This window comes from Cibotium barometz, chromosome 43 (genome assembly GCF_041138505.1).
Source record: "Cibotium barometz isolate CiBa-2024 chromosome 43, ASM4113850v1, whole genome shotgun sequence".
Classification (NCBI taxonomy): Eukaryota; Viridiplantae; Streptophyta; class Polypodiopsida; order Cyatheales; family Cibotiaceae; genus Cibotium; species Cibotium barometz.
Genome location: NC_141088.1, coordinates 43467589 through 43481781, shown reverse-complemented (window position 1 = coordinate 43481781; position 14193 = coordinate 43467589). Strand labels below are relative to the sequence as shown.

At 36.3% G+C, this 14193-nt stretch overlaps 1 protein-coding gene across 1 annotated transcript; it reads right to left on the bottom strand.

Moving 5' to 3' along the window:
- Positions 1-2810: 2810 nt before the first annotated feature.
- On the bottom strand, positions 2811-3707 carry LOC147613945 (18.1 kDa class I heat shock protein-like). The gene is made up of 4 exons (XM_086781326.1): positions 3682-3707; positions 3273-3382; positions 2931-3179; positions 2811-2830 (listed from the first exon to the last, which is right to left on the bottom strand). Exons 1-4 carry the CDS (start codon positions 3705-3707, stop codon positions 2811-2813), a joined length of 405 nt encoding a protein of 134 aa, XP_086637452.1.
- Positions 3708-14193: the final 10486 nt, after the last annotated feature.

The window sequence follows — 14193 nt, the reverse complement described above, 5'->3', positions numbered from 1 at the left end:
TTACAAGGTTCTAATTTATCTTTTTCCCATTTCTAAGCTCTTAAAGTTTTTAGAATCAGCTTGTAATTGATAAAGATATATTGTGTTGTCACTCCAACTGTTGGCATCCCACATTTAGAAGCTCAAAGGAAAAGCTTGCGTGAAAGGAGGAAACTAGATCCACATTTCAACATGACCATCTTTGTCGAGAGAGAACCATCTTTCTAATGAATTCAAATCCTAATTTATGCCATTTTTCTTGATTTATCTTACAATATTTGTATAAAAATAAGAAGATATGCAACTTTGACTTGCATGAGATAGAAACTTTAATCAAACTCACTTTTTCTTTGTAGGTTGATGAAATGCTATAGGGGATGGCTTTTTTTTCTTTTGCTTCACTTTTTATACAATAAACAACTAGATTTTCCTCCCCATGCTAGATACCCACCACATTACCATTCTAAAATTATTCTTTTATTATTCTATTGATAGAGTAGCCCTTATCTTCTTCTATTCTTTCATGGATAGAGTAGCCCTCGCCTTTGTGAGGAGTCTTATGGCTATCCTAACACATAGTTTGGAAATACATCCTTCAAGTATCTATACCCCTCCTTCAATTTCCATTATCACTTGAACAAAGGCGGAAAGTGAAGGCTGGAGATTAGCCTCTATCTTTTGTCAACTTTTATGCCAATACTGGAAAACACATAACAATTCACTTGTTTGTGAAAGGAGTGTTTTTACAAGGTTCTGATTTCTTTTTTTCCCATTTCCAAGCTCTTAAAGTTTCTAGAATCAGCTCGTAATTGATAAAGATGAGTTGTGTTGTCACTCCAACTGTTGGCATCCCACATTTAGAAGCTCAAAGGGAAAGCTAGCATGAAAGGAGGAAACTAGATCCACACGTCAACATGACCATCTTTGTCGAGAGAACCAACTTTCTAATGAATTCAAATCCTAATTTATGCCATTTTGCTTGATTTATCTTATAGTATTTGTATAAAAATAAGAAGATATGCAACTTTGACTTGCATGAGATAGAAACTTTAGTCAAACTCACTTTTTCTTTGTATACAATTGGTTTATATACAAGCTTCCTTTAGAAGGGCAGTCGAATGGGGTTTAGGTAAAATGGAGTGTTGAACCTTTTGGTGCATACAATTGGTTTATATACAAGCTTCCTTTAGAAGGGCAGTCGAATGGGGTTTAGGTAAAATGGAGTGTTGAACCTTGGGATGTTCGTCATACCTCTTCATATCCCTTATTAAATATACAAATCATTATTATAATCCTTGATCACAACGATACAATGTTCGAGCATCACAAATGACTGATGAGAATGTCCTAGGTGCAAATTAGTTAAGTTTCTTTGCATTCATTAAATTCTAATAAAGTACATTGAAAAAGAAGTTAGCAAATTGACCTACACTACTAGACCTCTCAAGAAATAATTAATAGCTACCACATAGGTAAGAAAATGCCAAGGAATCCCAAACAACCACCCAACAATGCCTAATGAGACTAGTACTAAATGATACTATCAGCTCAAAGGAATACATGCACCACAAAGCTAGATAGCCAAAGAAGAGCACCTATTTAAGAGAAGATCAACAAATCTTAAACTTGTCTTAATAGAGAGGAAGAAACTTTGACGCACCTTGTGTTATAGATAATGAAATAATGAGAGTTATTTCAACATGACTAAAACACCACCTCTCCATCTCAAAGATATCTACGTCCAAATCATGATTATACGCATGGGAGTTGGATGGAGTGGATATCTATCACAATTTGGAGATGATGATGATAACTCACATTTTTGTGGCACGGCTAAGAGGCAAGTACAAAAATAGCCTATAGAGTACCACCTCATCCATATACAAGCCTTGTGTACACTTAAAATGTACTAATTAGTACGCGACAAATATAAGAGCCATCATATTGTGCTACACAAAACTAAACTAAGACAAATGTGTACTAAAGGGAAACATGGTTTATCCTTGGGCTTACAATTTTTGTGGTTGCTATACCAAGGGATACATTGTGTACTAGCATGAAGACCAAGGAGATCCATGTGTACCATGACTACACAATTGGGTACCCAAGGGAAGCGACCTTGACCTCCTACACTTGCGCTTTCAGGAAATAATAAATGTCTACTACCACATAGGTAAGAAGATGCAAAAAAAAAGCCCAAACAAAACAACCTCTAGCTACTAACAAGGACTAATGAGACTCGTACCAAACCATAGTATGAGGTCATTAAAGAGTGCACATTGAATGGATTGGCAAGGAAAAGCACCCATTGAGAGAAGATCAACCACACTCATCTTGGGAACACTCCAAGTGCACCTGCTAGGTTTTGCTATGACATAAGAAGAGTAATTTAAATTTGACGTCGTCTACATCGAAGATTAGATCGCTACTTCCAAGATTAACTTGTACATCAAAGATCGCTACTTCAAGATCAACATCATATTATTCATGAAAGTTAGATCCATTGCATATTTATCACAAGTTGGAGATAGCGACGACAACTCAAAATTCTGTGGCATGGCTAAGAGGCAAGTACAATAGCCTCTAATGTACTACTTCATCCATATAGTCCATCCTCTCACTCACTCTCTCTCTCTCTCTCTCTCTCCTCATTCATATATGCTAAACATGAGCAAAAACAAATGATCATACATGTCCGTGATGTTGAACAAGTAAAGCTAGATAGACATCATCGACAAAAGCTTTCAATTCTTTAAAAAGAGAGGTTGTGATACATTCTTCTTCTTTTTTTTTAATAACTTGTGCAAGAACACCCAAAACTGGTCCCTCTACTACACATCCAGGAAGGACCCTGTAATATAAACACACATGACTCGACCACATACATAGCCAGAGAGAGAGAGAGAGTCTTTGAACGATTTCTCTCAGCCCGAGATCTGGACACTTCTGACGGCAGACTTTGGGCTCCGGCGGGGGAACTTTGGGGACGGTGACGGTGAGCACGCCGTTCTCCATGGCCGCCTTCACCTCCTCCACCTTGGCGTTGTCGGGGAGGCGGAACCGTCGAAGGAAGCTGCCCTGCGCCCGCTCTACGCGGTACCACCTGTCCGAGGAAGCCGTCTCCTCCTTCTTGCGCTCGCCGCTGATCTGCAGCACGCGCCCGTCTTCCACCTGCACCTTCACGTCCTCCTTGGCCAGACCTGCAGAGCAGGGCACACGGCTTTGCTCATGAGCAGTCAATTCCGATAAAAGAGACGGAGGAGGAAGGGGGAAAGGGGGGGCGATATTCTTACCAGGCAGGTTGGCCTTGAAGATGTGGGAATCCGAGGTCTCCTTCCAGTCCACCTGCGTATTAGCCACCGCAGCCACGTCCCGGGCGAAGCTGGGGTGCTTGACATTGATTCTATAGTTGGACTACACCTATCTAGTCCAATCGAGTTATAGCATACTTATCCTGCGAGCTCACCTATTTAGCATGTTATCATTATAGACCGCTTGTATATAGTACTCTAGTACTTATGTTGGTTTTCACTTATCTTTTATAGAACTCTTTTGAAAACAAGAAGAAGAAGAAGAAGATTTCAGCCTTCCATCCATTGTTGTGTGAGCATGTGTGTGCTTGCAAGAGCTCAAGCTCTCTCTCCTCCTCCAATCTTTTCATCCCTCAGTGCATGTCTTATTAGAGGCTAGGGCACTTGGCACCTTTCAAAGTTTCCCGCCTTTTCCATGGCTTTATTTTCTCTTGCTTTGATCTTAGCCTCATCTTCTCTAGACTAGAGTGGTTCTCTCTAAGTGGACGTGTGGAGCTATAATAGGGATGGCATGGTTAGCATCTTTGTGGGAGCTATCCCACAAAGGTGTACTGGTAACTGCTGTGAGGGCAGAGGAAGGCGGCAGAGAGAGAGAGAGAGAGAGAGAGAGAGAGAGAGAGTGTGTGTATGTAGCAAAAATAGGCAAGCGTCCATCATAGCGAATTGAGATGCGATGAGATGAGGAGAGTCGCTCTGTGGAGGTTTATTATAAACGTAGTAGTAGGGCCTTCTTGGAGCTACTACCTGCTTCCCGAACATTCCTTTCCCAGGGTTCTAGAAGCCTCTACGTCCTACCTCTAATTTTCGCAAGGGTGCCTCCCAAGTGCTCCAAAAAAAAACTCGGGTTTAGTGTAAATCCAACTTGAATCAGATTTTTGAAAATTACATTTTGAAATTTGAGTTGAAGGTAGGCAAATTTTTAAGGGTTGTAACCTTTTAATTTTCAAAAGTTTCTCTTGCCCCAACTTGATGAGAAGGTCACTTTTATTCTCAATTTTTTCTTGTCAAGATTATGGTCTCAAATGAGTATATAATATTACAACCATAAATATTATTTATAAACGTACAGTGGTGTGTCATCTTGGGCTTGGCGAGGTACATGGAATAAACAACCCCTTGAGATGTACTTGAGGTTTGATATAAGTTTGGCCCCACGTATGCCAACACAATCCTCGAGGGCTTTGGTTAGCATGCATCGTAAATGTAAAAAAGAGGGAGGATGTACATGAAATGAGACTCACAGGATATGACCCTACTAGACATTTCCACGATGGCATGAGAAAAAGGAAACTCTTACATGGTATTTGTACTCCACCCTTTACCGCTCTAATGCCTCAAGAGAGCAATGCAAGTGGCCTCCACATTAGACGCAACCTCACCTCTCTTCAGTGCCTTCAAGAGTAGTCTCTCGATCTAGGCATTGTGTTGGCATAAAGATGTAAAACTCTTGAAAGGCCCCTTTTCACTCTCAGGAAGCTGACTGGAGAAAGAGACCAATCTCTTGATGGGCTTGCTTGAGAGCAACTTGGATTGTCCTTTGTGAAGAACGAGAAGGATGCTAAGATGTCCTAAATCTTCTAGGTAATACATGGGACTTGTAGGAGGTAATCTGGGATAGTTCTTGGTGATCTTACTACTACGAAGGGTCAGCTGGATTGAGATGTGTCTCTGCTGCCTAATCCAAGAGGACAGCTCCCACAAAGATCCTAACCATGTCATCCCTCTTTTAGCTCCACTTGTCCACATAGAGAGAACCCCTCTAGTCTAGAGAAGATGCGGCTAAGATGATCTTGCTCTGCTAAGGGTTAGCTGGATTGAGATGTGTCTATGCGTAATCCAAGAGGATAGCTCCCACAAAGATGCTAACCATGCCATCCCTATTATAGCTCCACACGTCCACTTAGAGAGAACCACTCTAGTCTAGAGAAGATGAGGCTAAGATCAAAGCAAGAGAAAATAAAGCCATGGAAAAGGCAGGAAACTTTGAAAGGTGCCAAGTGCCCTAGCCTCTAATAAGACATGCACTGAGGGATGAAAAGATTGGAGGAGGAGAGAGAGCTTGAGCTCTTGCAAGCACACACATGCTCACACAACAATGGATGGAAGGCTGAAATCGTCTTCTTCTTCTTCTTGTTTTCAAAAGAGTTCTATAAAAGATAAGTGAAAACCAACATAAGTACTAGAGTACTATATACAAGCGGTCTATAATGATAACATGCTAAATAGGTGAGCTCGCAGGATAAGTATGCTATAACTCGATTGGACTAGGTAGGTGTAGTCCAACTATAGAATCAATGTCAAAGATCCCATCATCTCAACTACCAAATGCGCTAGTAGCATAAAGGTGAAATGGTCTACTAGGCACAACATGAGTGACAACTCGTGTTGAGCTATTCTTCTTTTTGAATAAAAGATTCATGGAATTTATAAAATCAATTATAACGATATTTACTCTTTTAGTATAAACACTAATCCATTTATCTAAATGAATCATTTTCATAATTCTCATAAATTGAAATTTTTGTAAAATTTGTGCATCACCTTCTTTATTTTTCTTACTATTGAATAATGCTCAAAACTCCACTTTTAGCATAAAATTTATTTATGCATGTACATATATCAAGATAAATATAACAGAAACCCTCTTTTCTCTATTTAAAAATTATGCATAAATACTATAAAAGTATTTTCCATAAATATAACAAAAATCATTCTTTAAGCATAAAAATGTCTATGCCTAGAATATGATGGGAATTCCTCTTTTTGCTTTATTAAATTTATGCATAAAAATAAGATTTATCTTTTTCTGGAAAATTTTGCCATAGCTTCGCTGCAACTTCTAAGAATGTTTGATTTCCTAACTTTAAATGAATATTCATAATTGAAATATAATAAGAACTTCTCTTTTAAACTAAAATTTATTTACGTATACATAACATAATTATAGGTATAATTATAATTAAATCTCTTGGTTATTCTTAAATATCCATTCCTTATTTCCAAAAATGTTAGCATAACCCTTTTTCAACTTAAAATAAAATAATATGATTTTTATTAATCATAAATAAGCTTAAAGAAAATAATCATCATTTTTAACTAGATTAAGATCATAAAAATACCTAATCTTTTTCTCTAACTTGTCAAGCCTAGAGTTTTGTTTAAGATAATAAGTTTATCGTTAATAACCATCCTTCTAATAAGGATCTAACCATAAAGATGATTAATCTTTCCAAAAAGAGAGATTTAAATATGAAACCACTAATTAAGCATAAAGATTAATATTAAACCATTTAAACATTATGAATCATTAGAAAGCTTGATTTCAAGAAAAAACCATTTAATTGAAAGCTTCCCAAGCATAAGAGGGGTTCGGAAGGAGGTAACCATTGAGAAGATAGAAAAACCATTGAATTAAGGCTTACCTTTGATTTTGGATAATTTTTGGACCAGCTTGGCTCACTTTTTGATCTAGTTTGCAGGAGGAGAGATGAGAGATATAAATATCTCATTTTTTGAATTGAAAATGCAAGGCAATGATGAAAAAAGGTGCCTCCTTCATGAGCCCTTTCCCTTATACTGAGGTGTCAAAAATTAATTTTTTTACTAGAAAACTTAATTTTTAACTAATAAACCCAATACTTCGTTAACTCTTTATCTTATGTGAGCATTCACTCATTTTTGGGATATTTTATTTTATTCTTGGTATTTTTGTCATCCCAACACTTGCATTAATCCAATTGGCCCTTTAGAACCTTATTTGGACCTTAATAAAAAATTTCTGAAATTGTGGACCCTTAGGCTAAGGTCTTCAATACACATATTCAATTAATTTCTAATGCACATTGGAAAATTCTTTTTGAACTTCTGTTTCAAGGGAATTCATCTAAGATTTTAGAAAAAATTTCGTATCCAAAAATATCTCAAATTTGTATTACCTCTCTCTATACCATTTTCTCTCTCTAGGCCAAAACAAGGGAAAACAATGTTTTCTTGTATAATTTTAAATTGGGGGATGATTACAAAAACTAAAGGGGAGGTTCTTACACCTTTATATCTCCAAAGCTGGAGGGAGGAACCTTATAGGAAGCATCCAAGAAGCTAGCCAACATTCATTCATGATCAATTCTCCACCATAACAAACCTAAGGATTCACTAAATTCTAATAAAGTACATTGAAAAAGAAGTTAGCAAATTGACCTACACTAGACCTCTCAAGAAATAATTAATAGCTACCACATAGGTAAGAAAATGCCAAGGAATCCCAAACAACCACCTTTAGCCAACAATGCCTAATGAGACTAGTACTAAATGATACTATCAGCTCAAAAGAATACATGCACCACAAAGCTTAGATTGCCAAAGGAAAGCACCTGTTAAGAGAAGATCAACAAATCTTAAACTTCTGTTAATAGAGAGGTAGAAACTTTGACGCACCTTGTGTCATAGACAATGAAATAATGAGAGTTATTTCAACAAAGGACTAAAACACCACCTCTTCATCAATGATATCTACTTCCAAATCATGATTATACGCATGGGAGTTAGATCCAATGGATATCTATCACAATTTGGAGATGATGATGATAACTCAAATTTTTGTGGCACGGCTAAGAGGCAAGTACAAAAATAGCCTATAGAGTACCACCTCATCCATATATAAGCCTTGTGTACACTTAAAATGTAGTAATTAGTATGCGAAAAATATAAGAGCCATCATATTGTGCTACACAAAACTAAACAACTAAACTAAGACAAATGTGTATTGTGCTACAAAAAAACTAAACTAAGACAAATGTGTAGTGAAGGGAAACATGTTCACTCGCAGGTGGTTTATCCTTGGGCTTACATTTTTTGTGGTTGCTATACCAAGATATACATTGTGCAAATAAAAAGAGAGGGAGGAGTCACAAAACAAGGAGAACCATGTGTATACTACCATGAAGACCAAGGAGATCCATGTGTACCATGACTACACAATTGGGTACCCAAGGGAAGCGACCTTGACCTCCTACACTAGCGCTTTCAGGAAATAATAAATATCTACTACCACATAGGTAAGAAGCTGCAAAAAAAGCCTAAACAAAACAACCTCTAGCGACACAAGGACTAAGGAGACTCGTACCAAACCATAGTATGAGGTCATTAAGGAGTGTACATTGAATGGATTGGCAAGGAAAAGCACCCACTGAGAGAAGATCAACCACACTCACCTTGGGAACAATCCAAGTGCACCTTCTAGGTTTTGCTATGACATAAGAAGAGTTATTCGAATTTTATGTCATCTACATCAAACATAGATTGCTACTTCCAAGATCATCCTCTACATCAAAGATCGCTACTTCAAGATCAGCATCATATTATTCATGGAAGTTAGATCCATTGCATATTTATCATAACTTGGAGATAGCGATGACAACTCCTCAAAATTTTGTGGCATGGCTAAGAGGCAAGTAAAATAGCCTCTAATGTACCACTTCATCCATATAGTCCATCCTCTCACTAACTCATATAGTGGAGGTGGCATGTTGATATCCCCCTCTCCTCATTTAAGGTGTTGCCTTCTATCGCCTCTTACTTCAAGAGGGCATAAATTTAGCCCTCTTTTTGTGAGATTCAAGAGAGTGGCATTGGTTGAACCCTGAAACTCCATCTCCCGGCCATGTTGTACCCTTTATTACTTATTCTATTAAACTAGGTAGATAGATCCTTATACAGACAAATTTGTTGTAGCACACTCAAGAACCCTAACAGTTGAAGTTAGATAGATACTTATGCAAATGAATTTATTGTAGCACACTTAAGCACCTTAGCAGCTGAAGTTAGTTTTTAGTAATACAATAAATTTTGGACCTATCCAAATAGTAATGAGTATCCTATGGCACAATCACAAATTGAGAAGCCCTAAAATAAAGTGCCCAATAAAATGTCATTTTTCATTTAGATATTCAAAATATAAAGTCATTCTTGATATAACATCTCTCAATCGCATCATTAAATTAGATATTTTATACAAGCAGATTGTTTAAAAATAAACTCGCTTTATCTTGGACCTTTTCTTGATATCATTATGAAACTAGCTCTTGGGATTGGTGTCAATCTCAAAAGAAAAACCTTTTATTTCCACCAATACACCATGAGGATTTCTTGTGGGTCTCTTCCAACTCCTTATATCTTGAGATTTTACTTGACCTCAAGGGAGAAGGTTCATTATATCATGAGGAACATTGTGTGTCTAGCCTACCAACCATGAGCATCTAGGTAGCCAAATTTGTTTAAAAATAGAGTGATGGGTACATTCTAAGGAGAGGGGGAGCATGACCTTAGAACAAAATGTTTGCCAAGGTTATAAAGATATCAAGTGCTATGGTGATTTTATGAAGCGATGTAAATGAATAGAAGCCATTGACTAGAAGCTAGATTCCCTAGAACTAGGCACCTACTGCCATTGGGACTCGAAAATCCATAAAGTCTTCAATTAGCATTAAATGGGACTCAAATCAAGGGGGTGGATGCTATATGATTTAGGGTTATATTAGGCGAGTTGTTAAGCTAGTCCATGGGCTAATGATGATGTACTTGATCCCATTTAAAGGCTACGCATCTGATGGAAATGTGTGTTTCGGATATAAAAATCAAGATGGAATCTCCGCTGAAGATCAGCAAGATCAACCAACTCCCAACCTAGATTTCAAATTGGTATCAGGTCAAACCATAGTCCCTTTGCCATATATGCACTCTAAGGTTGCTAAATTAGCAAAATCATTGAGTATTGATTTGAGTATCTCACTTATCCTATTTTTCCCTCTTTCACCCATTCTTACAAACTCGGGGGGGTCACTCGTATAAATATGTAAGTATCACGTGGGTTCAACAGAAGGACATTTTAAATATTTAAAACTTACAGAAATATATTTATAGAGGGGATTTATTTATTGTATTTTAAAAAAAAATTACAGATTTGAATAGGAAAGGATACATTATATTCACTAAAAAATTCACAGAGAAGGGACTTTTTAAATAGGCCTTGAACGCACGTGATATAGAGGATTTACATATAGTGACCCCCCCGAGCTTACAAATCAGCTCAAACCAAGTGGTTTGAATACTTCTACATGAAGTTTTAGCTTTCCACAAGCCCATAACAGTAAGAAAACCATTATCAACAACTCACATCAAGCAATCAAAGAAAATTTAATCAACTTGGGAGTGGTTTTTTTCTAGCATGAAATGGAAATGAGCTCAAATCTGGTATAATTCTTGTTTCTTGGTGCCATTAAGACTATGCAAAGTTTGCTCCAACATTGATGAAACTCTCCAAACAAGTCTTAATAATGGACACCTCATGAAAAATAAGTGATTAATTCTTAATTACAATGTTAATAACAACCATTTATGGTTTAAATCTCTAATAGGGGAGGCACTTTCCCTTTCTTAAATCAGTAACCCTAACATCATTTGGTACTCAAATGATTAATCCAAATCAAGGTACTTAGGAAATTAATTAAGTTAAGCCATGGATTAATTATGATTTAGTTGAGTCTATTTGAAGGAAATTAATTAAGCTAAGCCATCGGCTAATTATGATTTAGTTGAGTCTATTTGAAGGAAATTAATTAAGCTAAGCCATGAGCTTATTATGATGTACTTGAGTCTATTTGAAGGCCTCCCATCAAATGGAAATGTGTGTCTTGGATCAAATCTCTTGTCTAAGTTATTGTGTTAATCACTCTCTTAATCTAGATTGTGCCAAAATGTTGAATCTAATCCATTGTTATCTGCCTTAATCAACTCCAAACTTAGATTTTAAGTAACTTCAAGATTTCTTCTTATAAATTGGTACATGTGATAGGCTTACCAATGACGAACCTCCTCTCTACTCTTTGTTGCTATGACAAAACCCTTGAACTTAGAACATCAAGAGTGGTGGTATTTTCTTTTTTTGTTCTAGAATCATTAGAAATCTTGATTTCAAGAAAAAACCATTTAGTTGAAAGCTTCCCAAGCATTAGAGGGGTTGGGAAGGAGATAACCATTGAGAACATAGAAAAACCATTGGATTAAGGCTTACCTTTGATTTTGGCTTGATTCTTTAAAGAAAGAAGTGAAGCCCACAAAGAAAGCTTTGGCCACCAATTTGGGGAGGGTAATCTCCAAGAGAAATTGGAGAATTGTGAAGCTCCAAAGCTTCCAAAAGTAGAGGCAAAATAGAAGGATAATAGAATTACACTAAAATGAAGATAATACTGGCATGTAATTACTCAAAGATGAAAATACAAAGGAATTAGGGTCTATTTATAGGTTAGGGAGGCCACTAACCAAGTCCAACTGGGATCTAGGGGCTTCGAGCTTCAGTTTGATCTATTTTGGATAATTTTTGGACCAGTTTAGCTCACTTTTTGATCTAGTTTGCAGGAGGAGAGAGGAGAGATATAAATATTTTATTTTTTGAATTAAAAATATAAGGCAATGATGAAAAAAAGGTGCCTCCTTCATGAGGTTTGATTTTTTTTCTAATAAATCTTAATTTTTAACTAATAAGCCTAGTACTTGGTCAACTCTTCATCTTATGTGAGCATTTACTAATTTTTGGGGTATTTTATTTTATCCTTTGTATTTTTGTCATCCCAACACTCGGATGAGTCCTATTGGCCCTTTAGAACCTTATTTGGACCTTAAGAAAAAAAAATTAAAAATGTGGACCCTTAGGCTAAGGTCTCCAATACACATATTCAGTTAATTTCTAATGCACATTGGAAAATTCTTTTTGAACTTTAGTTTCAGAGGAATTCATCTTAGATTTTCGGAGGAACTTTTTATCCAAAATATCTCAAATTTGTATTCTCTCTCTAGGCCAAAACAAGGGGGATGATTACAGAAACTGAAGGGGAGGTTCTTACACCTTTATATCTCCAAAGCTGGAGGGAGGAACCTTACAGGAAGCATCCAAGAACCTTACAGGAACCTTATGCAAAGTTTGCTCCAACATTGATGCAAGTCTCCAAACAAGTCTTAATAATGGACACCTCATGAAAAATAAGTGATTAATTCTTAATTACAATGTTAATAACAACCATTTATGGTTTAAATCTCTAATAGGGGAGGCACTTTTCCTCTATCAAATTAGTAACCCTAACATCATTTGGTACTCAAATGATTAATCCAAATCAAGGTATTTAGAAAATTATTTAAGTTAAGCCATGGATTAATTATGATTTAGTTGAGTCTATTTGAAGGAAATTAATTAAGCTAAGCCATCGACTAATTATGATTTAGTTGAGTCTATTTGAAGGAAATTAATTAAGCTAAGCCATGAGCTAATTATGATGTACTTGAGTCTATTTGAAGGCCTCCCATCAAATGGAAATGTGTGTCTTGGATCAAATCTCTTGTCTAAGTTATTGTGTTAATCACTCTCTTAATCTAGATTGTGCCAAAATGTTGAATCTAATCCATTGTTATCTGCCTTAATCAACTCCAAACTTAGATTTTAAGTAACTTCAAGATTTCTTCTTATAAATTGGTACATGTGATAGGCTTACCAATGACGAACCTCCTCTCTACTCTTTGTTGCTATGATAAAACCCTTGAACTTAGAACATCAAGAGTGGTGGTATTTTCTTTTTTTGTTCTAGAATCATTAGAAAGCTTGATTTCAAGAAAAAACCATTTAGTTGATAGCTTCCTAAGCATTAGAGGGGTTGGGAAGGAGATAACCATTGAGAAGATAGAAAAACCATTGGATTAAGGCTTACCTTTGACTTTGGCTTGATTCTTTAAAGAAAGAAGTGAAGCCCACAAAGAAAGCTTTGGCCACCAATTTGGGGAGGGTAATCTCCAAGAGAGGATGGAGAATTGTGAAGCTCCAAAGCTTCCAAAAGTAGAGGCAAAATAGAAGGATAATAGAATTACACTAAATGAAGGTAATACTGGCATGTAATTACTCAAAGATGAAAATACAAAGGAATCAGGGTCTATTTATAGGTTAGGGAGGCCACTAACCAAGTCCAACTGGGATCTAGGGGCTTCGAGCTTCAGTTTGATCTATTTTGGATAATTTTTGGACCAGTTTAGCTCACTTTTTGATCCAGTTTGCAGGAGGAGAGAGGAGAGATATAAATATTTTATTTTTTGAATTAAAAAGATAAGGCAATGATGAAAAAAGGTGCCTCCTTCATGAGGTTTGATTTTTTTTCTAATAAATCTTAATTTTTAACTAATAAGCCCAGTACTTGGTCAACTCTTCATCTTATGTGAGCATTTACTAATTTTTGGGGTATTTTATTTTATTCTTTGTATTTTTGTCATCCCAACACTCGGATTAATCCTATTGGCCCTTTAGAACCTTATTTGGACCTTAGAAAAAAAAATTAAAAATGTGGAACCCTTGGCTAGGGTCTCCAATACACATATTCAGTTAATTTCTAATGCACATTGGAAAATTCTTTTTGAACTTTAGTTTCATAGGAATTCATCTTAGATTTTTGGAGAAACTTTTTATCCAAAAATATCTCAAATTTGTATTCTCTCTCTATAACATTTTCTCTCTCTAGGCCAAAACAAGGGGGATGATTACAGAAACTGAAGGGGAGGTTCTTACACCTTTATATCTCCAAAGCTGGAGGGAGGAACCTTACAGGAAGCATCCAAGAAGCTTGCCAACATTCATTCATGATCAATTCTCCACCATAACAAACCTAAAATAAAAAAATTTATTTTTCTATAATGGGATTACAATGGTGTGGAGTAGTAATCCAATTAATATCATAGCTTGTGGGCTATCCTAAAACATAGTTTGGAAATACATCCTTCAATTATCTATACCCCTCCTTTAATTTCCATTATCACTTGAACAAAGGCGGAAAGTGAAGGCTGGAGATTGGCCTCTATCTTTTGTCAACTTTTA

Coding starts and splice junctions, on each gene's coding strand:
- LOC147613945 (XM_086781326.1), bottom strand. CDS start 3,707: ATGGAAAAGGCGGGAAACTTTGAAAG. Junction 3,383..3,681: donor AAGGCGGGAAACTTTGAAAG/GTGCCAAGTGCC, acceptor GTCCAACTATAG/AATCAATGTCAAGCACCCCA. Junction 2,831..2,930: donor GCCGGAGCCCAAAGTCTGCC/GTCAGAAGTGTC, acceptor TTTATATTACAG/GGTCCTTCCTGGATGTGTAG.